This window comes from Lepidochelys kempii, chromosome 3 (assembly GCF_965140285.1).
Source record: "Lepidochelys kempii isolate rLepKem1 chromosome 3, rLepKem1.hap1, whole genome shotgun sequence".
Lineage (NCBI taxonomy): Eukaryota > Metazoa > Chordata > Testudines > Cheloniidae > Lepidochelys > Lepidochelys kempii.
The window spans coordinates 129,992,441-130,017,815 of record NC_136382.1 but is presented as its reverse complement, the minus strand read 5'-3'; the positions used below and the strand labels follow the sequence as shown (position 1 = coordinate 130,017,815).

Genomic DNA, 25,375 nt, shown 5'->3' with positions numbered 1-25,375 from the left:
GGAAATCGTGTCTCTGGCAGTACATTCACGAGAGTTGACTTGTCTCATGGCTGACACTGGAAAAACCAGCAGGGCTCTGCCTAGGCCAGGGCGCTCCCCAGGGGAGCTGAATCTGTGGTGGGATAACTAGAAAAGTGAGGAGAGGGGAAGGCAGGTGGTGGTGGGAAACCCCGGGGGCGCGGGGCAGAGGCGAAGCAGGCTGGAGAACAGTGGGGGCGGCGACGCGGTGAGAAGGAGGCTCAGAAACAGGCCCACGGGCGCCCCGGGAGGCCCTGGCTGCGGGCGAGGGGCGCGTGCCCCTGGTCGGGCCGGCAGGTGGCGCTATGGGATTGGGCGAGACGGACATGACGCCGGGGACGCTGCGGCTCCTCGCCCCGCCCAGCGGAGGGAGCGGGCGGCGGCGGCCATGGCGGCGGTTCTCTCCCCGCGGGTCTGTGACAGCGACCCGGCCACGCCCGGGACCCAGTCCCTGAAGGTGAGAGAGGCCGGGCTGGGAACCCCCCCAGCCGCGGCTCGGCGGGACTTTCGTAGGGAGCCCCAGGGGGAGCGGCGGCCGCGGGGAAGCGGGGGCAGAGGGGGGCGACCCAGGGGAGAGGGAGACCCGCAGCGTGTGTGGGCTGTGTTGGGGGGAGTCAGCCCTGCCCACCGCCACCCTCTCCCCCGGGGTTACGGGGGGAGGTGACCCGGCAGCCAGCCAGCCAGCTAGCTAGCTCCTGAGGGAGAAGAGGCTGCAGCTCTGCCACCTCCGCGCCCAACCTGTGCCCTTGGTCCCTCTCCACGCCCCCAGACCCGGCCCGTCCCACAGGCCGGGCCCCAGAGTCCCCTGCACCGGAGGGAGCCCCCTGCCCCGGGCGCGGAGCTGAGCAGGTGCTGGGATAGGGGGCCCTGGGCGCCTCTTCAAGTGAACGGGCGACAGCTCCTCAGCCCCCTCGTCGAAGGGGCCACTCACGGGTGGAGGGCTAGAGCTCCTGGGTCTCATCCAGGGTTGGGTTCCAGGCCCGAAAGTTGCCCAGGTCCAAGGTTTGGCACTGTCCTTGTACAGTCCTGCCGCAGGCCCAAAACGGCACCCGAGGGCCACGGATCAGTGATGGCTAATATCTTTGCAAAGGATCTGGGCTTTCCAGTGTTTCCAACATTTGTTTCCTGCTTCTCCCCTTCCCTCAAATTCAGGGGTGACTTTAGCAAATGCTGTCTGAAAGTATCTTGGAAAACTCAAGTTTGCAGATGGTCTAAAGGATTGATAATCTTAATACATAGCATCTTTAATCAATACACAGGAGGCTAAGTACCATTATCTCATTTATATAGATGGGGAAACAAAGGTACATAGAAGATAAGTACCTTCTTATGGTCACACAAGAGGTGCATGGCAGAGCTGAGAATAGATTCATATATTTTAAGTCCAGAAAGGACCATTTTGATTATCTGGTATCATTTGATTTCCTATGTAACCTAGGTCATAGGATTTCTGTGAATGAATTCCCTTTTCAAGTTTAATAACTGTGGTTGCACTAGGCCATCTCCTTTGAAAAAAATCTTGTGTTATGAGCTTGATGAAAATTTGTTTTGGATTGAGTTAAAACCCCATTGAGATTGATAAGTGTAAATTCACCCTTCAGTTAACCTAACAGTAAGCATATACTCCCAAATAAGAGAAGGGGTGTGTGAATGCACCCTGGAGCTTTTGCTGAGTATTGCTTATGGGGAGGAGTGTGGGTGTGCGGGCAGGGAGCAGCAGAACAGATAGGAAAAAAACTGGAAAAGAAAGAGAGAGCCTGAAAGAGCAGCTGAAAGCATGGTGGCTGACCTGAAGAAACTGAAGACAAGTTTTTGGGTAGAAGTGCAGAATGAAAAGAGTACGCTTGGTGCAGTGAGCAAAAGAAGCTGTTTCCTGCTTTTTGATTTCTTCTTCATTCAGAGAGACAAGATTTTTGTACGTTCTTTATAAATAAACACCTGTCACTAATTCATACTTCCATTTGGAACATCTCCAGGCCCCCAAACTTTGACTAGCTGCTTAGGTTGAAAAGGGGCAACATTTGATATACAAGTTTCTGGGGATGGCTGATTTCGTGCACTTAATTTTAGTGCTGAGGCTACATGGCTGATACTCAGTGGTTCCTACTGACATTTACAGGCTGAATAACAAAACAGGATTTCGATCAATGAATATTATTTTTTCCATAGAAATAGTTTTTGTAATAAAACCATAAGATGTGAGATTCTCCACCAGTTTCTTTTTCTACTTCCCTATGTTTCTTTGCATGAAAACCACCGCTTTTAAAAGGACTCCATTAGCTTGAGATGGTCAATTTAAAATAGATCTAGTAATTACTCCTGCTTCAAAGTCTTCTTACCAATTTTTTCCCCTAATTTAAAAGTTTTTTCTCTTCTTTTTTGCTATGTGAAGACCCACACAAACAGGGAAAAAGACTAGACATAAAGAGCTGTCAAATATACAAAGTAAAAGAAAAGCAGAGAGGGGGAGAGACATGTTTTTTCTAATCTTTTGATTGTATTGATCTTACAAGTGTTATGTAGCTAAAGTAGGGAAAACTAGTTTATAAATCGCTGTTGTCTCTTAAATCCATGTTTAAAGTGTTATATTTGAGATTAACATTTCAATATAAATGGAAAGACATTCACTAAACAAGCCTAATGTACCTGTCATTAATAAACAAATACTAAGTGTAACTGTGTGGGCTTGACTGTTTTTGACAGGTTAGTTCTTCCATCAGCAATATTTCACAAATGTTATTAAACAAGGTAAAGCCATTGAAGGCTTTTGTTTTCTTCCAATGATTTGTAATGTGACGTAGAGTTGGAGCTACTAAGATGGCATATGGCTGATATTCAGTGGCTCCTACATCTGTTTACAAGCTGAATAACAAACTATACAGGATTTCAATCAATTAATATAATATTCTTCATCTTTTAGATATAGTTTACTTATTCAGTGTATATCCCAACAATAAGACCAGTGGTTTCATTGGTCTCTCGCTTTGGTAACATCTTAAAATTGTATATATTTTCATTCCCTCTCCCCCCCCATTTTAGGGCATGACCCTTGGGTATGAGCAAATTTCATCACAACCACATATTCTAAATATCATCCTTTCTCTTGCCATAGGTCTCTTTAAATCTGACTGGGGAAAGGCATCATTGATAGAGTAACTTCACTTTGGTAACAGCTCATTTTGAAGATGGGACTTCTGCCCTCCATATATATTTCAACTCCACTGCATCAGTTTTTCTCTCTACATCTTACTTATTTCTTCATGAAAAGCAGCTCTTTTGTAGTTCTATGTTCAAAGCTTTATGTAAACTAGACACAGCTCCTTTTATACTCACATCTGAGAGAATATATTTTTCTATTACTTTAAATCTGTTTATGTAAATTCTCTTTGCCATTGATGATACATTCCATGATTTGTAACTGTCAGTCATAACAAAGGGTAATGTGTTGTTGCACTGCTCTTGGAGTAGCCCTGGAGGGAGACAATAACTTTGAGAGTCACAGTCGTGCTCCAAGTTTATTCACTGCTCCAGGGATTGAGTAAACTGTGCCAGATCTTTAGCAGATGATGTGCAGATAGTTACACCGGAAGACATGTTGGTGCTGATGGGCACAGTCAAAGATCTGCTCACTTCCCACCCCTTCCTACCCACCTGTATGACAATGGGGGAAAGATAGTGGCTCTGCGGAACCTGGTTGTCCTTTTGTGCTGCTAAGCATGATGAGTAGCCAGCACAAGGGAGTAAGGAACTGTGCAAGCCAGCCCATGATTTGGCTCATAGAACCCTTTTGAAATAGCACAGTACTTCTAGGGAACAAGTTCATTCTAGTCACAGCCACCTTTCACAATCCCAGAATAGTTTATTACAACTTTGTGAGTCTTTAAATTATCATATCCTAATACATTAAGTACGTGCAGTACTTCTTGGCTACCTTTTTAATGCTTGCTCTCCGTGTTTATTTCAGGATGACACAGAAGAAAATTCAAATGATGGCAGCCAGCCATCAAAAAGACGACGTATGGGCTCAGGGGACAGTTCTCGAAGTTGTGAAACTTCTAGTCAAGATCTTGGGTAATATCGCTTTACTGAGGTTTTATAGTTTTTAAACACTATTTTGTTGTGTTTTTCCATAAGTTTTAACATTAGCTCTTTTTTCTCTGTTTATATGTTGCTCATGCATTCCTTTGACCTCAGCAGTGCTGAGGCACGGGGAATTAAAGTGGCATGTGAGCAACTTCCTTGCTTCAACATTACTTTTAATATAGTGTAATGGCATGTTTATTTAATGCAAATTATGCAAAAGTGCGCTTTGGTTATTCTAAGGACTGACCTTACTTGTACATTTGACTTTTTTTTGCATTTTATAATTTTAGGTAATATTTAAAAAGCCGTATCTTTCAGTATGAATGCCTGTTTTCTTATTCTTACCTTGTCAAGAGTTACACAGTCCTTGATTTCATGTCCAGTGATTCATTGATAAATACTAGTTTTGTGAAACACTAGTGAAATGAAACACACGGAATGTGTGTAATTTTGAGATGGGGAAGGAGGAGGATATAGTCTAAGGGGCTGAACCAACTTTCTGTCGGAGTGTTGTGTTGACTTAAATGGGAATTAGATCAAGTTCTAGAAGCATGGCATTGTTAACGATTACTTTGAGTATTCTAACTTTTTTTACACAATGTGTATTTTTTTTTTTTAGTAAAATCTACTATTATTATTTCAAGCCGATTGTTTTTGTATTTAGCTTTAGCTACTTTCCTGCTGAAAATTTGATAGAATACAAATGGCCACCTGATGAAACGGGAGAATACTATATGCTTCAGGAGCAAGTCAGTGAATACTTGGGTGTGACCTCATTTAAACGAAAATATCCAGGTATCCAGGTTGAAAAAGCTTATGTAAAAAATATGTTGATTCAAATGTGTACAAACTGGCAACTCTCATCTTTTGGAATATAACATAGATCTTTCATTTAAGAGGACACAGTCAAGATAAAAATCAAGCGTACCCATTTTCTATTTCTATTACTAATAATTTACATTAGCTGAAAATCTGGGCCGAGATTTCAAAAGTGACTAGTGATTTTTGGGTGCCTATCTTGAAATTATGTAAAGGGGCCTGCTTTTCAGAGGATGGGGTGCTTAAGTGACTTTTGTTAATCTTGGCCCTAATTTATTTTTGAGCATTTATTATTATTGGGAACTTTCTGAATTTTGCTCAACTTGGATAGTGAACTAGATTGGTCAGTTTCAGTTTCTAGTTCTCGCACAATAATGCACTACATTATTTCCATGCGGAGGGAAAATATCAGAATACTCAGGGGGATCTGCGCTTCCCTTTTTTGTGAGAATTTTTGACAGTCTGTCTTCTCCATCATTAACTACTATAATCCTTACATTAGAATTTGTAAAAACTTTTCAAAAACATACTTTCTGCCTTTACTACTTGTCAGTGTCATTTTAATGCAATTTATTGGGGAAAATCTAATTTTTTAAACTATTTATAAAAGAAACAGTAACATCTTTTTCTATGGGTTTCAGAGGAACAGCCGTGTTAGTCTGTATTCGCAAAAAGAAAAGGAGTACTTGTGGCACCTTAGAGACTAACCAATTTATTTGAGCATGAGCTTTCGTGAGCTACAGCTCACTTCATCAGATGTTTACCGTGGAAACTGCAGCAGACTTTATATACACACAGAAATCATGAAACAATACCTCCTCCCACCCCACTGTCCTGCTGGTAATAGCTTATCTAAAGTGATCAACAGGTGGGCCATTTCCAGCACAAATCCAGGTTTTCTCACCCTCCACCCCCCCACACAAATTCACTCTCCTGCTGGTGCTAGCCCATCCAAAGTGACAGCTCTTTACATAATCAAGTCGGGCTATTTCCTGCATAGATCAAGGTTTCTATAGTAGTGTAATACTTCTGTATGGAATAATTTTGTGTGTGTTAAACTAATATCCCCTTAAATTACATTTTATTAACATAATTATTTTCAGCTTTTTACTATTATCCTTGGATTGTACTATTGCTAAACTAAATATTAACTAAAATAGACATTTTATTATACAGACTTCCTTTTTCATCGCGTGGAAAAGAAGTTGTAAACTAGTTTTTGGCCTAGTTGGAACTTCTTTTATGATGGATTTGGAAATGTATAACACTACACAGTTTTACTGCTGTTTTGTCTTTTCTTGGAGATTTAGAGAGACGAGATCTGTCTCACAAGGAAAAACTCTACCTCAGAGAACTAAATGTCATCACAGAGACTCAGTGTACTCTAGGTAAGAAAACAAAATGAATTTTCAGCTTTCTGATGTAGTTGGATTAGGCTAGAATATTTGATTCCTGCCTTAAAATGATAGAATCAAGTAATTCTTGACTAGACATTTTCATTGGTTTTGATTACAATAAGGTTATTTATTTTACCTTTAAAATGTAATATAAAGTTAAGAATATGTAACGTTTTGAGCTTAAGGTCTTCAACAGACTACTAGACTCTTTACATTATTTTTATCAGTTCTAATTACTTCATTTGCTAAAGAGGATATTTTATTAACGTAGGCCCTGCTTTTCCAAGCTGATCAAGAGGACCTTTGTGTCCGCATGAAGACCCATTGGCTTAGATGGGGCTTTGTGCAGCTGTAAAGATCTGCCTGTGTTAATCAGCTTGCAGTTTGAGGTCATGTGAATTAAAGTATTTGAGTAAATTCATATCTGAATGAAAACCTTTTAATATTTTCTTCTTTCACTTATAAGAAACATTAACTTGGATTGACATACTGGTTGATTAATGTCTATCACAATTCTATTCTTTTTGATATTGCAAATCTATATAACTCTGTGCTCTCATTTGGTACAGGAAGTTGACTATTTTATATAATGACTTTCATTGCTTCCCTGTATTCTGTATCTTGATTTGTCACTGGTTTATATGACATTTGACAGAAACTTGAACAGAATATCAGCTGCACAATATTTTGGGCTGCTGACTTTTCCTAATCTTTTTTTTTTTTTAAAGTAAAACATGAGGCTTTATACATACAGCTTCCATTAAATTAAATGAGAATCACATAGCTAACCTCCCCAAAATGTTTTGAAAATTAAGGGGTGGAGGGGTGGTTTGTTTTAGAATTTTTTTAAGAGTGTTATTGCAGCATAATTTCTATGTTCAGTGAAAGCTATTGTGTATGTTAGACTGTCTGCTTCAATAGCAAATTTTACAGTAGACTATGGGTCAAAATGGTAAATGACTTACAATTTGTTTTGCAATGTAGCATTATTAGTGTTTTTTAATCTAATCTAGGTCTAACAGCCTTGCGCAGTGATGAAGTAATTGATTTGATGATTAAAGAATATCCTGCCAAACATGCTGAGTATTCTGTAATACTGCAAGAAAAAGAACGCCAGCGAATAACAGATCATTATAAAGAGTACTCTGTAAGTCATCCCTCTGACTTTAATAAACCAGATCTATAACATAGAATCATAGAATATCAGGGTTGGAAGGGACCCCAGAAGGTCATCTAGTCCAACCCCCTGCTCAAAGCAGGACCAATTCCCAGTTAAATCATCCCAGCCAGGGCTTTGTCAAGCCTGACCTTAAAAACCTCTAAGGAAGGAGATTCTACCACCTCCCTAGGTAACGCATTCCAGTGTTTCACCACCCTCTTAGTGAAAAAGTTTTTCCTAATATCCATTCTAAACCTCCCCCACTGCAACTTGAGACCATTACTCCTCGTTCTGTCATCTGCTACCATTGAGAACAGTCTAGAGCCATCCTCTTTGGAACCCCCTTTCAGGTAGTTGAAAGCAGCTATCAAATCCCCCCTCATTCTTCTCTTCTGCAGGCTAAACAATCCCAGCTCCCTCAGCCTCTCCTCATAACTCATGTGTTCCAGTCCCCTAATCATTTTTGTTGCCCTTCGCTGGACTCTCTCCAATTTATCCACATCCTTCTTGAAGTGTGGGGCCCAAAACTGGACACAGTACTCCAGATGAGGCCTCACCAATGTCGAATAGAGGGGAACGATCACGTCCCTCGATCTGCTCGCTATGCCCCTACTTATATATCCCAAAATGCCATTGGCCTTCTTGGCAACAAGGGCACACTGCTGACTCATATCCAGCTTCTCGTCCACTGTCACCCCTAGGTCCTTTTCCGCAGAACTGCTGCCTAGCCATTCGGTCCCTAGTCTGTAGCTGTGCATTGGGTTCTTCCGTCCTAAGTGCAGGACCCTGCACTTATCCTTATTGAACCTCATCAGATTCCTTTTGGCCCAATCTTCCAATTGGTCTAGGTCCTTCTGTATCCTATCCCTCCCCTCCAGCGTATCTACCACTCCTCCCAGTTTAGTATCATCTGCAAATTTGCTGAGAGTGCAATCCACACCATCCTCCAGATCATTTATGAAGATATTGAATAAAACCGGCCCCAGGACCGACCCTTGGGGCACTCCACTTGATACCGGCTGCCAACTAGACATGGAGCCATTGATCACTACCCGTTGAGCCCGACAATCTAGCCAGCTTTCTACCCACCTTATAGTGCATTCATCCAGCCCATACTTCCTTAACTTGCTGACAAGAATACTATGGGAGACCGTGTCAAAAGCTTTGCTAAAGTCAAGAAACAATACATCCACTGCTTTCCCTTCATCCACAGAACCAGTAATCTCATCATACTGGGTATGGGGATTAAATTGCCTTTTGCAATATCTGATTTTTCAGATTTGTTTTGTAAATGAATGCAATTATTTTTATTTCAGCAAATGCAACAGCAGAACACACAAAAAGTAGAAGCTAGTAAAGTTCCAGAATATATTAAGAAAGCTGCCAAGAAAGCTGCAGAGTTTAACAGCAATTTAAACCGCGAACGAATGGAAGAAAGAAGAGCCTATTTTGATTTACAGACACATGTAAGTTGACTTAAATTTATTGCTTGATGGTGATCGGTAAGCTCCTTGTTTATTATAGTAAAGATGTCAGTCTTTTTGGAGTTTTTTCTGAAAACATACTATTGTAACAATTTTTTATCATAATATTGGATTAGAATTAATTTGGGTTAGAAATAAATAGATTTGAATATATACATTCTAAAAAGTTATTTTACTAAATAGAATAGAGCTTTCCACTTTCGTTTTTTTAATATAATTTACGTTAACTAATTGATTTCTCAAGATGGAAAGACTTTCACGTGAGGAAGCACTATTAGCACTACCTAGTTTAGAAATGAGACAAATAAGTTTTTTGTGGTAGAAGTATATAAAATAGCATGAAGGAAGTCAGGTCATTTGGATGCTTTTATTACCATTTCTCATAATACAAGAATAAGGGGACACCTAATGAAATTAAAAGGCAACAAACTTAAAACTGATAATTACTGATTGTCAAAAAGTTAGTTTGTGATAGTAAATTCTATGAATTATTCTTGAGGCAAAAATTTTAGTAGTAGTCTAGAAAGGTTTAGACATTTATGAATAAAAATATTTTCCATAGTTCAGCTGAAAGGATAAAAATATGTATCAGTCTTGCTTCATAATGTAAGCCAACCACTACTTGCCATAGAGCAGTTAAGCAGAAGCTTTCCCCATAGATAAATTATTGCATAATAGTCCATTTGAAGGTTTTAGACTTTTCTGATATTGGCCCCTGTCAGTGACAGGATAGTGGACCGTTGATCTGATCTTTTATGGCTGTTCCTATGAGCTTCTATTTTGTATATGCCCATCATACCTGATGCTTTTGTACACAAAAGCCTGATTTCAAAGTTAGAGTTCCTTGTTCTCACTACTCTCTACTATTATGCCACTATGGTAAAATTTCATTTTAAAGATGCTCAATATGAAAACTAACTTACGTTTTACTTACTTTATTTAGCAGCTTGTATGGTAATTTAAATGTAATAGAAAAATAAAAAGTATACCCTTTTATCTTATTATAGAGTCATAGTGCCATAAAGGAGATTAGGTGTCCATTGTGTTAAATATAGGGCTGTCAAGTGATTAAAAAAATTAATTGCATTGTTAAACAATAGAATACCATTTATTTAAATATTTTTGGATGTTTTCTACATGTTCAAATATAGTGATTTCAATTACAATACAGAATACGAAGTGTATAGTGTTCATTTTATATTTATTTTTATTAGAAATATTTGCACTGTAAAAAACAAAAGAAATAGTATTTTTCAATTCACCTCATACAAGTACTGTAGTGCAATCTCTTTATTATGAAAATTGAACTTACAAATGTAGAATTGAGTACAAAAAATAACTACATTCAAAAATAAAACCATCTCAAACTTTAGAGCCTACAAATCCACTCAGTCCTACTTCAGCCAATCTCTCAGACAACTAAATTTGGTTACAATTTACAGGAGCTAATGCTGTCCGCTTCTTGTTTACAGTGTCACCTGAAAGTGAGAACCAGCATTCGCATGGCACTGTTGTAGACAGCGTTGCAATATATTTACATGCCAGATGCGCTAAAGATTCATATGTCCCTTCATGCTTCAACCACCATTCCATAGGACATGAGTCCATGCTGATGATGGGTTCTGCTCAATAAACGATCCAAAACACAGTGGACTGATGCGTGTTCATTTTCATCATCTGAATCAGAAGCTACCAGCAGAAGGCTGATTTTCTTTTTTGGTGGTTTTTTCTATAGTTTCCGCATCTGAGTGTTGCTCTTTTAAGACTTCTCAAAGCATGCTCCACACCTCATCCCTCTCAGATTTTGGAAGGCACTACTGATTCTTAAACCTTGGGTCAAGTGCTGTAGCTATTTTTAGAAATCTCACATTGGTATCTTCTTTGCGGTTGTCAAATCTGCAGTGAAAGCATTCTTAAAACGAACATGTGCTGAGTCATCATCCAAGATTGCTATAACATGAAATATATGGCAGAATGTTTGTAAAACAGAGCCAAAGACATACAGTTCTCCCCCAAGGAGTTCAGTCATAAATTTAATGAACACATCACCATCAGCATGGAAGCATATCCTCTGGAATGGTGGCCGAAAGTATGAAGGGGCATATGAATGGTTAGTATATCTGGCACGTAAATACCTTGCAACAGTGGCTACAAAAGTGCCATGCGAACACCTGTTCTCACTTTCAGGTGACATGGTAAATAAGAAGCAGGCAGCAGCATCTCCTGTAAATGTAAACAAACTTGTTCGTCTTAGCGATTGGCTGAACAAGAAGTAGGACTGAGTGGACTTGTAGGCTCTAAATTTTTACGTTGTTTTGAGAGCAGTTATGTAACAAAAAAAAAATCTGCATTTGTAAATTTTACTTTCAGGATAAAGAGATTGCACTACAGTGCTTGTATGAGGTTAATTGAAAAATACTATTTCTTTTGTTTATCATTTTTACTGTGCAAATATTTGTAATAAAATAATATAAAGTGAGCACTGTACACTTTGTATTCTGTGTAATAGAAATCAATATATTTTAAAATGTAGAAAAACATCCAAAAATATGTAATAGATTTAAATAGTTATTCTATTATTTAACAGTGCTATTAATCATGATTAATTTTTTGAATTGCGATTAATTTTTTTGAGTTAATAGTATGAGTTAACTGCAGTTGACAACCCTAGTTAAATAGACATTTATTTAGATTTTTAGAGAAGATTATTTTGACAGTAAAACTATTAAATATGCTGTGTATAATATACACCCTTAAGTGCTGGAATGCATCTGGGGAAAATCAGGTGACTGTTCCAGCATAATAAAGGTTGAGTTCAAAAATGTGGAAAAGACAAATGAATTAAAAAAAGAAAAGAAAAAAAGGTTGCTTGTGTGGAAAATTAGATACATTTGTTTTGTATTAAACAATACAGATTATCCAGGTGCCTCAAGGAAAATACAAAATCTTACCTACAGAGAGAACAAAGGTTAGTCCTTATCCGGTGGCTCTCATACCAGGCCAGTTCCAGGAGTACTACAAAAGGTACTTAAAAAGATATCCTAGCTGCCGTTTATATTACATCTACTTGCTGTGTATCCCAAGAAACTAGCTGGGAAGAGTAGTAGTGATGATAGTTACAAAATAATTTTGAATGAATTTTGGGTCCGTGAGATTTGTGAATCTGACCGACCAAAAGGCTGAAGTGCATCCTCCACTGAACAAGTTTGGCACTGGCAGCTGCAGTGCAAGCTTCTCCATGCTGCTCTGTCAGCATGCCTCAGCCTTGTTCCAGAGCAGTGGTGGGCAGGATAATCTGCTGGCAGGCCGTGAGACAGTTTGTTTACATTGACCATCTGCAGGCACGGCCGCCTGCAGCTCCCAATGGCCAATGGGAGCTGCAGAAAGCAGGGACATGCTGTCCGCCACTTCCCGCAGCTCCCAGTGGCCAGGAGTGGCCAACCGCGGCCACTGGGATCTGTGGGCAGCTGTGCCTGCAGACGGTCAATGTAAACAAACTGTCTCGCAGCCTGCCAGTGGATTACCCTGACAGGCTGCAGGTTGCCCACCGCAGTTCTAGAGGGACGAATTTGACATGCAACAGGGAGTAGTTCACTCTCTGTGTCCATTTAGTACTTGGGCTCTACAGAGACTTTCAAGAGTATTTGCGGTACATAAATTTTTAATTGCAGGCTCATGGTCAAATGCTTTCTATTCAGTAATTTTGCATGAATGCAGAGAAACAGTTTTAGCGTATGGTTTTTCTAAGACTGATCACTGCTAACAGTTATTTTTGATTGATTTTTTGCATACCTAAGAATTTAGGTGAAATTGGATGTGAGAGAGAGGAGGGAAAGTTTTGGTAAATGGACCCCTCTCTCTCCCAAAATGCATATGCTTCACTGTGTGTATGGCTTTTAAAACCTCTGCCCTGTGGCACATAACCTTAATATGATGTATTGCCCAAGATTAGCATGGAAATGTTTTCTCCAAAAAATTCCATGTTATATGTAAGTGTTAACTCAATGTGCATCACCTCCAGAGTGTAGCAAATGTAGATGCAGCTTGATTTGGTTATTAGAACAGATAATTGGGAGCCAAGATTTTATTCCTGACTGCCACTGGATTGCAGTGTGACCATAGGCAAGTCAGTTATTCGCAGTAGACCTCCATTTCACCTTTGGTAAAACAGGAATAGTGGTCACCTTGATAAAGTGCTTTGAGATCCTCCGATCAAAGTTGCTATATAAGTGCAAAATTATTTCCAAAAGGGTGTGATTTTACTAAAAAAGGTTGTCCACACCTAATGCAACTGTACTTTCTATTAATCTTTCCTAATGCTGACTGAAAATAAAGATAGTTTAAGTGGAATAACTAATGCACAGCAGCCTTCTCAGGTATTTAGTTGCTAGGCGTGTGGAGGTTGTATACCAGCACATACGTTGTATGTTCCCAATGAAAAAACATCTAAAATATTAGAAATTGAGGCGATATCTGAAGGATTATAACTTCATTAAAATATTTGATATTCTGTGACGTATTAATCCTTTGTTCACAGATTTCATGTGCGTTTAAAAAAAAATGCTCATTTTGCTGAAACAAGCACGCTCATTTTTAAAGGAAGTACATTTCATAATTAACATATGAAATGAGCACTAAATATAATTGGCATATTTTTGAAATTTCAAATCTGAGAATTGACACAATCCACATAATTCTGTGGCCCCTACTGCTTTCTTTTGAAACCTAATTAATAATCATGAAACTTGTTTTATATTTATACATTTGTCCATATGGTCTTGTGTGTAATATAAAATAAATAGCCTCTTGGAGATGGTAAACATGATTTACTGGAGGGTTCACTGTATGCATTGTTTGATCTTCGGTGAATATGTGGGTGTGAAATGTTGGGCATAATCCATGGAACAATCTCTTAGATTAACTGTCATAATCATCATCTTCCAACACAAATATAAATATAGTTAATGTATTAGTCCCCGTTAAGATGCTGTTCTATATTAATTTTGGTTAAAAATAGGACTGTCAAATGATTAAAAAGATTAATCATGAGATTTAAAAAAATTAGTTGTGATTAATGGCAGTTTTAATCACACTGTTAAACAATAATAGAATACCATTTATTTAAATATTTTGGATGTTTTCTGCATTTTCAAATATATTGATTTTAATTACAACACCGAATACAAAGTGTACAGTGCTCACTTTATATTATTTTTTATTACAAATATTTGCACTGCAAAAAGATAAACAAAAGAAATAGTATTTTTCAGTTCACCTCATACAAAAACAGTAATGCAATCTCTTTATCGTGAAGGTGTAACCTACAAACATAGACTTACTATTTTTTAATTAAATAACTGCACTCAAAACAATCTAAAACTTTAGAGCCTACAAGTCACTTAGTTGTACTTGTTCAGTCAATTGCTAAGACAAACAACTTTGTTTACATTTACGGGAGATAATGCTGCCCACTTCTTATTTACAATGTCACCTGAAAGTGAGAACAAATGTTCTCATGGCACTGTTTTAGCCAGGTATGCTAAACATTTGTACATGCTTCGACCGCCATTCCAGAGTACTTGCTTCCATGCTGACGACACTTGTTAAAAAACTGTGATTAATCGTGCCTAATTTTTTAAATCTAGCTAATTTGTTTTGTATTAATTGCTTGAGTTAACTGTGATTAATTAATTGACAGCTCTAGTTAAAAATGATTAAACCTATCCTGAGTTTGCTAGCTGGAACAAGGCACCTTGAACCAACAAATATGTTAAATCTATTTCTGGGTATTTAGCAGATTGTTGGTTCTACTTCTTTTACTGTACTCATGTAGGCCCTGATGCTGCGTTAGAATCTGCTAAGCTATAATCTCTTTAGCTGTGCAGATACCTGTTGACTTCAATGGAACTCTACAATGGCAAAGGGGGTCCTGAATCACAGGTTCCAGTGTAGGATTGAAGTCTTAGCTCTTTTTTATGCAGCTCCATGTGATGTTGAATAATTTCCTGTACTCTGTCTCTATGTGAATGTCTCAGACAGTTGGGAGACCTGTTTAATTGGTTGCTCAGACACTAGGATTTTGAGCTTGATCAAAAGCTCATTAAAATCAATGGAAAGACTTCATTGTTTTCAGTGGGCTTTGGATCAGGCTTTTGTCCATAAGGTGTGAGGGAACATGCACCTTTTACTGGACTGAGTAGCTGAAGTGTTTTTTAAAATGTAACTAAATATTGTTTAACATGGAGTACCATTTATGACGAAGGAGAGGAGATGCATTTGTGACCCAGATTTTCAGAATTGTGTTCATAATTATTGTGCACACAATTGTGGTAATTTTATATGCAATTAAAAATGGGCTTTGAGCTTATCCAGCCTTTTTTTTATTTTTCACTGGCAATTAAGTGTTTTTATATTTTGTTTATGGGTGTGTGTGTGTGTGTAAGTAAGTATATAGTAGTAAACAATTATTTCTTGACTTTAGATACTCCCCAGATGAACTTCGTTATTTGCCATTAAACACAGCCCTTTATGAACCACCTTTGGATCCAGAACTGCCTGCACTGGACAGTGATGGAGATTCGGATGATGCAGAAGAGGGTCGAGGTGATGACAAACGGAAAATCAAAGGCAATTCGGTGAGATAAATTGAAAAGTGATCTTTAACAAAAAAAAGAGATGATCTTTCTTCCCCTTCCCTTTGGTCAGTTTCAGTAGTTGCTTCACTGGGATTTTTAACATCTATGTCCAGTAGAGTTTAGGTTAAAGGAGAATTGTGAGGCAAAAGCAAAAAAAAAGTTTTGATTTTTTACCATTTTAATTATTCTTTTTGACTTCTTTTAAAACTGTTTTCCTGTTTCTGTTCTATGCTGAAAATACCCAGGTCCAGGCCCCCCCTTTCTCCTTTGCTGCAGAATCTTAGGAGAAGCGGAATAATCCGATTATATAGATCTGTGACCCAAACTGTAGTTTTCCACCCCATTCTTTCGTCTGAGTTAAAGGGAGAGGATGCTAACAGTTGTGGGGAGGGAGAGTTGCAGTTCAGATCATAGATTTGTGTGATATCACTACTCCAGTCATCTAAAAGTCCTTTATTAAAGAGAAGTGCGAGCCTGCTATTGCTAATGTAAACTAGAAGCAGGAAAGTGCCTTTAAAACAGAAAAAAAGCTTGAGGCTCTCATTCTACATCATAAAAATAGTAAAAGGAAGAGGCTATTTTTTCTTTGCAGTGCAGCTTTAACAATCATTTTCCCTCCTTTCTTTTATCTAAATTAACCACATCATACTCATTCGTTTAATCCAGACATTATACCATCATTTATTGGAAGTTAAAGGAAAGCTACATCCATTTTGAATATCACAGCGTTCTTAATGTTCAAAGCAGTTTCAGCTTGCGAAGTGCAATAGAGATATCTTTAAGTTGTTGGTGGCAACCAGCTTCCAGAAGCACGATATTTGTAACACCACAATAAGGAGAGCCTAGTATAAAATAATGGTCTAACAACTAGAAAATTTTTAAATATTGAGTAGCTAAAATATTGAACTTAGCCATGTAAATGTTAATTTTGTTTTAAGTATTTGCAATTAAAGCTTTTATACCTAAAGAAAAAACAGGATGAAACAGCTGCCTTGGTAGCCTGAACAAGGAGTGGTAGCTGTTAATGTGTTTTTTCCCTTTGCCTGTGGAGTCGGTTCTTAAGAATTTTACAAATATTAAAATTCATCGCAAAATGTATCTGTATTGCTGCTCCTTATTCTGTTTAAAAAACAAAACAAAACAAAACATCAGTCTCTCCTTAATACTGCAGGCTATGTCTACTCAGTTCCTTTTTCTGGGCTTGGTGCCTCTCCCCTAGTAGGGGAATATGAGAAGGAACTGGGGCTGAGCAGACACTTCCTCTCCCTATGCACAGTACTTCAGAAGGCCATCCAGCAGACGGGAGTGCAGAAGCCAGGGAGGTCATGCCTGCTTTTGGAAGGAGCAGACAAAATCAGAGACCAGGCATCTGGTTTTACGGTGGTTCTACCAGCTATCTTTGGGAGCAGCTAGTTGTGCTGAATACCTCTGAGGGAAAGATTTGCTGGTTCTTGTCTTGCCTCTTCTCCATTTTCCCACTTCCAAAACAGCAGAATGGTTTCCATTTCCCAACAGCTACAGCTGCCTCATGTTACCTACCCTCCTGCATGCTGAAGGAATTCTAAGGTATTTCGTTTTCAGTGTTAATGAGGTGGGTACTTATTGCTGTTTTTGCGGGGACCTCTTGAAGGCCATTAATGCCCCTCTCTCCATTCTTCTCCCCCGCCGCCCCCACAAACAAAAACCTGTGCTGCTTTTTTTTTCTTTTTTTAAATGACACCCAATACTCATTGACTCTGACCCTCAGGGTTCCTGCCCCCATAAATCTCCTTGAACACCTGCTGCATAACTTCTGTTTTGTAGCTGTGGATGTCTTTCGTTTTTGACATTCCTGTGCTGTGATCCAAAGGTGATAATCTGGTTGTTCCTGGTGAAAATATTAAATGAGGGTCGCAGAAAAACTTTCACTTACTACATTTCAGGCAGTTTGGTAGCATATTATAAACATGTGGTGAGCAGTTTATCTGCTTTTCTGGCCTGTATCTGTGAAAGACTTGATAGATGTTGAACATCCAGTATATTGGTAAATAGATAATTTCGTTCTGACAAGTCTTAAATTAAAATAATTTAGAACAAAGGATAAATGCTGCTCCACCCTTGGTTTTGCATCAGGATCTTCTGGAAAATACTGGAACCCTTCTGCTGTGATGCCAGCCTCTTTGTGTGAGACGTATAGGCATAAAAGGTTACAATAAAAAAGGCCATACCGTATTTAAATGTCACCTTTGCTCTTGTAGAAAGGAAGCTACTAAGCCTTGTTGGCACTGGAGCTTTGAAAAGACTAGTTTCTCTATCAAAAAACGTTATGGTGTTTTTGTTATAGGACAACTCGTCTGGCAATGTATCTGAAGGTGAATGCGCCAATGACAACCAGGAGGATTCTTTTCAGGGAAGACAAAAACCAAGAGACAAAAGTGCTACTCCAAGAAAAGATGGTTCCAAACGTTCTGTACTGTCCAAATCAGTTCCTGGGTACAAGGTAGAAGAAAAAAGCCCCTGACTCCGCTTCTTTACTGATCGGCCTCTCTCCCTGAAATATTTAACTTTGTTTTTCAAAAATATGGAAGTTCTGCTTGCTGTACTTCACTAGCTGCTCTCCTATTGTGCTCTCAACTGTTTGCTTCTTTCGTTCCTTTTTTGGCTTTATTTCACGAGGGGCTTTTCTGTTACCTTGGCTATGGAGTGGCTTCTATTTCTGTGTCATAACTGATTTCTGGGCAATTAAAGCACAAAAAATTATAGCTGTTATAAAGATAATTTTATATTTTCCTGACTGCTTTAATATAGCAGTCAGAATTACCTGTCAGTGTAAAACTGGCATTGAGTATTCGCTGTTTTTGTCTTAGTAGTAGTTAGTATGGCAGCAGACCATGAGACCAGTGCTGTAAAGCGCAGCGATATGGCTGAATATATTGTCATAACATGCACTTAAATAGGGCCTTTCATCCTGAAGGATCCCAAAGTATTAACTATTTATAGGTTTTACTTCATTCACCAATAAGTGCAGCCACCTTTGGGGTGGAATGCAAAACTGACTACAGTTTAAGCAACACTACCCAACCACTTAGGACAGATATGGAAAATAACAATTTATCTAATTCATGTTACAAGAGGAGTTTCTGTAGGCAGAATGTTCTTACATTAAAATTTGGCTACGACAATAAGGTACTTTAACATCCATAAACCAGTGATTACTGAACCCAGGATAGAATAATCAATACTAATAATGTAACACTTTCCCATTAGTCAAAAGAGGATTCAGTATATTTCAGGAGAAGTTGGAGTTCATCTGCATGATTTAAATTTTAGTCTATGGAACTTTGTACAGGAAAGGGGTCTTGATTGTACACCTTCAAAAATACATGTGGTCCAATCCTGCTCCCACTGAATTAAGTAAGAGTTTGCCATTGACTTCAGTGGCAGCAGGATCAGGCCCATTGTGTGGAAAGATGGTACAGTAAGGAAGGGTTTAAAGCATAGCGATCGGGAATGTTTGCCAAAAGATGCTGTTTTTATTTTTAAAAAAAGCAATTTTTTCTGTGATGTCAAGATCATATATTCTAGGAAATCTTCCAGCAGCAAAGGTAATTGTGAGGTGTTAATGGTTTGAATTTTATAATTCAGGAATGTTTGCTAACCATCTAAATTTACTATTGGTTGATAAAGAAGCTATACATCAAACTTAGAAGTTAGTCTTCAACAAGAATTGGACAACTTCAGTTGACTGGAAAAGGTTTCTGTAGATTCTATAACTGCACAGTGCATATTTTTTTGCAGTTTTATAACAAAGAACTATCAAGCTTCAGTCATCTCTCCTCTTTTGAGGAGTTGCTTAAGATAGATGCAAATTATGGATATTAGAACTGTTGTAGTATACATATCTTTTTATATATGTAACTTTGCAAATTGCTTATTGCAGACCCAAACTCATGCTAATATTTTCAAGACTATGAAATCCAAAGATGAAGCTTGAAAAAGTGTTAACTTTGTTTAACTTTATATTAGAGATTGTATGTGACTGGTCTGACAGAAAAAGGAGCTTCACTTAGGTATGAAGACCACAAAGTACGGTGTCTGGTTAGTCTGCTCTGTCTAGTGGCCTTTTTGAATACATAGAGAGAACTAATTAAACAGAACCATTTCTAAGGTTCTGTACCCCTAAATGTAGAGCTGTACAGGTAATGGAGTTTCAAAGTGGACCCAAATGGCTATTACCCATTAGTTTAAAACTACCAATTATGTTAGCAACAAAGCAATTAGTGCAAGCTAATTTGATAACTTACAGTGCCAAAATATTTTTATGGCACGTCTTCACAACTTCAGTGTACCTACCATTATTCAAAGGTGATGCATCAGGCTAGTGATACTTCAGAGGTGGCACAGCTGTGCATTTTTTTTTAAATGGGAATTTTAAAACATTTTTAATATGGCCCATTAAATAAAATACCTTAGAACTGATTAGATGTGAACATTCTTGTTAGAGGTGGTCTATAAAAAGATTTAGAGATATTGATATACCAGAACATGCCTAAATATAAAGGCACTTTAAACTGAAGGCTATAAACTGAACTTAAATGTCCCTTTAAATTCTGGGGTTTTTTTTGGTAATATTTTTCTTCTGTATTATTCAGTTTGTCCACATTTTATAGGATAGTAATCTTTAGGTTACATTTAATTAAAATTGAAGGATAATTGCTGCAACATCAACATATATAAGTGTATAGCTATAGTCAATACAGTATAAATGATACAATGGAATTCTCATATTTACTTCTCTTTTTAAGCAGGAAAACTGGTGGTTTTTGTATGAAGCCATTTTTATTAAGTGTCAGCCTTTTAATTGATATCATGTTTTACCTTTTGTTACATCACAAAGTAGTGTGTCTTGGATGTTGCTGCAGTTGATGCAGGACTGGCTACTACAGTTGCACACACTGTTCTCAGAGTTCAGGAGGTTTTTGCACATAATAAATCTGCCATGTATTGAGATACTAGGTCCCCAAAACCTTTTGCTTTGGGTTCACTATATATGAAAACTGAATGCTTTGCCCACAGATAGTAGGACCTCAGAGAAAACTCATGTTTGTCTGAGTGGTTGCAATGCTTGATTTGAAACTCTGAGTGGCATCACAGCAGCATGGAAGTTAGTTACAAAGGAGTCCCTCTGCCTTGCCCTTCATCAAAATAAGATGAAGGTGATTTGGAAAGCAAAATGTAAAATGGTCAAATGGGATATTATGATTTCCCATACAGGATGGACAGATATTTTCATAGTGTTCCCTAAGAGCCATTTCATTTCTTTAGAATGGTAGAACTTGAATTGCTTTGAAATGTGAATATGTTGCGTTTTGTTGTGGGTTTGTTTTTTTCTGTCTTTTTTCTTTTTTTAAAACAGAGTGCTTCCTTTGGGGCTCTCTACGTTTTTAATATGCTGTGATTGTTTCACTGTTTCTAGTGAACACAAGTTAATGGAGTGGAAGTAGAGGGAAGTATTAACAATAAATACACATAAGTCAGTGTCTAATTATATGTATCAAAGTATTAACTACACATACACTAACACAGGTACAGTAACCGAAAGTTAGTTCACTTTAGTTTCAGTGGCGTGAGAGGGAGTTTGCTGCTGTATATTATGGCAGTATAGTATGAATAATTCATAGCTGATATAGAATTTGGATTAGAGAAGTGCACTTGCTATTTTAGAGGGGTTTGTTTTACTTAGCTATAGGTAAAAGAACACAACAAAAACCTTACTCTTAGAATGTAGCAGTAAACAACAAGAGGGTAAATAAACACAGCAAGACTGAGGTTAAGCATGTGCCACTATCCTTTTGTTGGGAGGAGCAGGGTATAAAAGGTAGATAGATAGATATATATATATGTAGGAGACATAGAATAGTTACCAGTAAGAATTTTTTATGTATGCTTTCACTTCCATGATATTTATTTTGTAGAGACATTTGTGAATGTTAGACTTCTTTTACAGTTTTACTATATTTATGTATAAAACAGGTTTGACTATGCTTTTTTAAAATAAATAAGCAAAAAAAGTCTTTATGAATGCCTCTGTCATCTTTTGAAAAGGAAGTTATATATAAACATCGGGTGGGTTTTGTTTTATTTAAAACTCCTCAGGCCAGACAAGTTAAGCAGACTATAGCCATAAAAGGGGGTTTAGTAACTTCAAACATTTTCAAACAGGGCAATGAATTCTGACAGATTAAGAATTGCTGAAGACATTAATTATCTTGCTAAATGTTAGAAAAGAGCTGGCTGGTAAATAACATTTTGTTTTAAAAGGGGCAGTACTGAATACTTTTTTCTTTTTAATAGTTTTATGTTCACTGCCATTTTTATTAAAACCATCTTAGGTTGAAAATACTCTGCCACTTTTATTATTTCTTTCATTTGGCAATTTTTTTTTTTTTCAAATGGAGCAAGGCCCATTATGATTATTTATCGGCAATCACATAGTTCCTTAGGGAGTAGGCTTTTAATTCAAAATTCCTCCATTGACTAGATGGCTGCTTCTGTACTACAGAACTAAAATATCACTGAGACAGATGCTGGCTTTTTAAAAATCTCTGGCAATAGTGGATTTAACATCAGTAAGTGTTGTATTTGAATCCAAACCTTCATTGAGATGCGGTAGGTTAAAGTCTGATATTAAAGCTGTTTGAGTGGCCCTTTGATAAACAATTTGATACCTTAATTATATTTTTTTCTTTTCCTCAAAATAAAGCTACTGCCAGGTTATCTTTTGGGTTTGGTTACAAAATTACTGCACAAATACTGGGAACCGCACAGCCAATTTAAGCACCTGGGATTTCTTTGCCTTAAATAGATGTTATGAACACTCAGTTCCTTTCTTTCTGAGTTCACCTTCTCCTAGCAGTGTTGTAAATGTAGAATTGTAGTGTTTTCTATAGCAACAGCAATCATGACTTTGGATATGGAAGAAGGGAACAATAAAACTGATTAAAGCAACACAACTAACTTGTCTATTAGACATTTTGGAAGCTTAAACAATACAAATAAGTGTAGTAAATTGTATTTTATTTTGTGGTATTCATTTTAAGCTTCCGTTCAGATGGGTTAAGTAATTTTGCATTTCTTAAAGGATATTTATGTTCTCTCATGTACATGGAAGTTTGTGAATTTGGAGATTCATATAAACATATTCTCCTGTTCCTTCTGTATTTGAACAAATTTGATTTAGCTTTAAAGTTATAGTGTATATTATTTGTATTCACTATTAAGGGAAGTGCTAGCTGACAAGCTTGCAGGAGGAACTAGCATACACTTTTGTTCTGGTTTCATATTTTGTAAAATGATTCACATAGCTCACTGTGCACATGTTCTAAATATCAAATTTATATGCATCTTTCCTAAGATTTTAAAATAACCAGTTTGTCAATATCACGTTATGTCAGTATCACCTTATGTCTTAAGAGTCACTTCGATCACATGATACTGAAAGTTCATTAGTAATTTATAAAAGTTAAAATGGAGATACATTAACAAATTTCCTGTTAAATCCATTATAAATTCTTCTGGGATGAATTTATAGCCCTCTTCTACCCTTCCAGCCAAAGGTCACTCCAAATGCTATATGTGGAATTTGTCTGAAGGGTAAGGAGTCCAACAAGAAAGGAAAGACTGAAGCACTTATACACTGCTCCCAATGTGACAACAGTGGTAAGTATCTATATGCACTTTAACTGGATTGCTCGGCGTTTTAATTGCAAAATCTTACTACTTTCAGTGGAAATATTTTGTATAATACTAAATTTGCATACAAACATTTCAGTCTTCCTAGAAACTGACTTTTTCCTCTTTAAAATTTCCTTAATTGTACTTAAGAATGTACCACAACACATTCACTGCACTGAGTCTCTTAGGTGAGCTAAACTTGATTTTTTTTAAAGCTATTCAGTTATACTAATTATTTTAATAATTTCTAAAGATACTAGTAATAATATTGGTTTTAATCTAGGCCACCCTTCTTGTCTTGATATGACCATGGAGCTTGTTGCTATAATTAAGACCTACCCTTGGCAGTGTATGGAGTGTAAAACATGCATTATATGTGGGCAGCCTCACCATGAAGAAGAAATGATGTTCTGTGATGTGTGTGACCGTGGTTATCACACCTTTTGTGTGGGGCTTGGTGCTATCCCTTCAGGTAATGAAACAGAAATTAGTCTTTAAGGGCTGGGGTTTTCTTCTATGTTACAAGATTATACTTCCAAAGGGGTATATGAATTAGTTGACTGTAAACATTAAGTAGCATCTACAGTGTAAGATGGCATTCATTGAATTATCCAAAACAGCAGCAGTATGAGTTTTTCTAGAAATTTTCTGTATATTTCAGTAATGTACAGAGTATAGGATTGGCAGCTTCACCGTTTTACAACACTATGACTGTTCCTGTCAAAACTCAAGTAGAGCTATGGCTCAGAACCCCACTTTTTCAGGATTCCCACAAGATATTGAATAGCTGCCTACATCCATAAAAGGACATATAAACTTTGCATTTCTCCAAATTGATAGAGTATAGTTTTTGCATTGTTTTAGAAGCTTTAACAGTACAAATGCTTATTAAAGTAGAAGAAAAACGTGTAAATGCATCTGTAAATACCTTTGACCCTTTTTTTTTTTACATCACAGCTTGCATCTTCAACTAAATAAACACAATAACATGCTTAAACTTGAAACTAAAACAAAGCTGGTGCCTTGCACTGTGTGCAGTCATTGATACCTACTTTCCGTTAATATAAAAGATACGATTTGGTAGCATTTTTCATTCATTTTGCTCCCTTGTAAAGGTGTAAGGCAGTGTAGAATCAGAATGAAAGAACTAGACTATTGACCGGAATAGTCAGTTTGTGTAATACTAAATCCATGTTGCAAAATATAGCTACTGTATTGACTTCGTAAGTTCTGCAGTGCTAGCCCTGCTGTAACACCAATACTTCAAGTCCTGAAAACGTTGTGAACTGCAGTTGAGTTGACAGTTGTTTCATTGCTGCTGAACTCTCTTCCATTCAAGTTCTGTGATTTACACTAGGCTATACTCTAACTGAGCCACATTAAAGGTAGAACATAAGTATAAGCAGTTGATGTTCCTCTAAAGTAGTCAGTCAGTCAACAAATTAAAATGCTTTGATCTTATGCACTCAGTTTTGCTTGAATCAGAAGTGAAGTATGGGTAGTGTTTATTCTATCTCAAAACCATCCTACAATAGCACTGGAGCCTCTTAATTGTTGTGAAGCCCAGTCTCATGATCACAGGCTGGTTTCAGATATAGTGAGTATTTGGGAATGAGTAGACCACCACCTGTTTCTACCCAGTATTATTACTTATGTACTTACATTATCTTCAAATTTGAAGGAAGAAATATTAACTTCTGGACATTGGGTTATATTTTGCATGTTACCAGCACTGGTAGTGCAAAAATAAAAGTATTTAGTCATCTTGTAAGCTAGTCATGGATTCTACAGAAGGAATAAAAATATTAACTAATGTCAACTTTTCTTTCTTAGGTCGCTGGATTTGTGACTGTTGTCAAAAAGACCCCCCCACACCTAGAAGAGGAGGACGAAGGGGGAAAAACAGCAAAGAGGGCTAAAGGAATAATGTTTACCTTCCAATATAATTAACTGCACAAATTGAAGTGATAAATTTGGTGCTATTTAACCAACCCACTCTGTATATGGAACAAAACCACTTAACCATCTTTTACCAAATAAAATTTTTATAATTTTGGCTGAGTTTTC

General features: G+C 37.6%; 1 protein-coding gene across 5 annotated transcripts; it reads left to right on the top strand.

Moving 5' to 3' along the window:
• The first annotated feature begins 360 nt into the window (after positions 1–360).
• On the top strand, positions 361–25,364 carry PHF10 (PHD finger protein 10). 5 transcript variants are annotated; one of them, XM_073337972.1, is made up of 13 exons: positions 392–475; positions 3,131–3,184; positions 3,983–4,089; positions 4,766–4,896; positions 6,225–6,308; positions 7,331–7,464; positions 8,793–8,942; positions 11,875–11,984; positions 15,442–15,595; positions 17,919–18,074; positions 23,185–23,293; positions 23,592–23,780; positions 25,142–25,364. In XM_073337972.1, the coding sequence occupies exons 3-13, from the start codon at positions 4,037–4,039 to the stop codon at positions 25,225–25,227; spliced, it is 1,356 nt and encodes a 451-aa protein (XP_073194073.1). In that variant the 5' UTR covers positions 392–475; positions 3,131–3,184; positions 3,983–4,036; the 3' UTR covers positions 25,228–25,364. The 5 variants fall into 5 exon arrangements, with proteins under 5 accessions (XP_073194072.1, XP_073194071.1, XP_073194074.1 ...); XM_073337971.1 differs by lacking the exon at positions 3,131–3,184 and having other exon boundaries at positions 361–475; positions 6,231–6,308; XM_073337970.1 differs by lacking the exon at positions 3,131–3,184 and having other exon boundaries at positions 361–475.
• The last annotated feature ends 11 nt before the right edge of the window (positions 25,365–25,375 follow it).

What these genes read in the sequence shown, in the direction of transcription:
- PHF10 (XM_073337970.1), top strand. Translation starts at nt 407, where the DNA reads ATGGCGGCGGTTCTCTCCCCGCGGGTCTGTGACAGCGACCCGGCCACG. An exon ending in ATCATTATAAAGAGTACTCT is followed by an intron (nt 7,465 to 8,792) that starts GTAAGTCATCCC and finishes TTTTTATTTCAG; the next exon opens with CAAATGCAACAGCAGAACAC. An exon ending in TTCCAGGAGTACTACAAAAG is followed by an intron (nt 11,985 to 15,441) that starts GTACTTAAAAAG and finishes TCTTGACTTTAG; the next exon opens with ATACTCCCCAGATGAACTTC.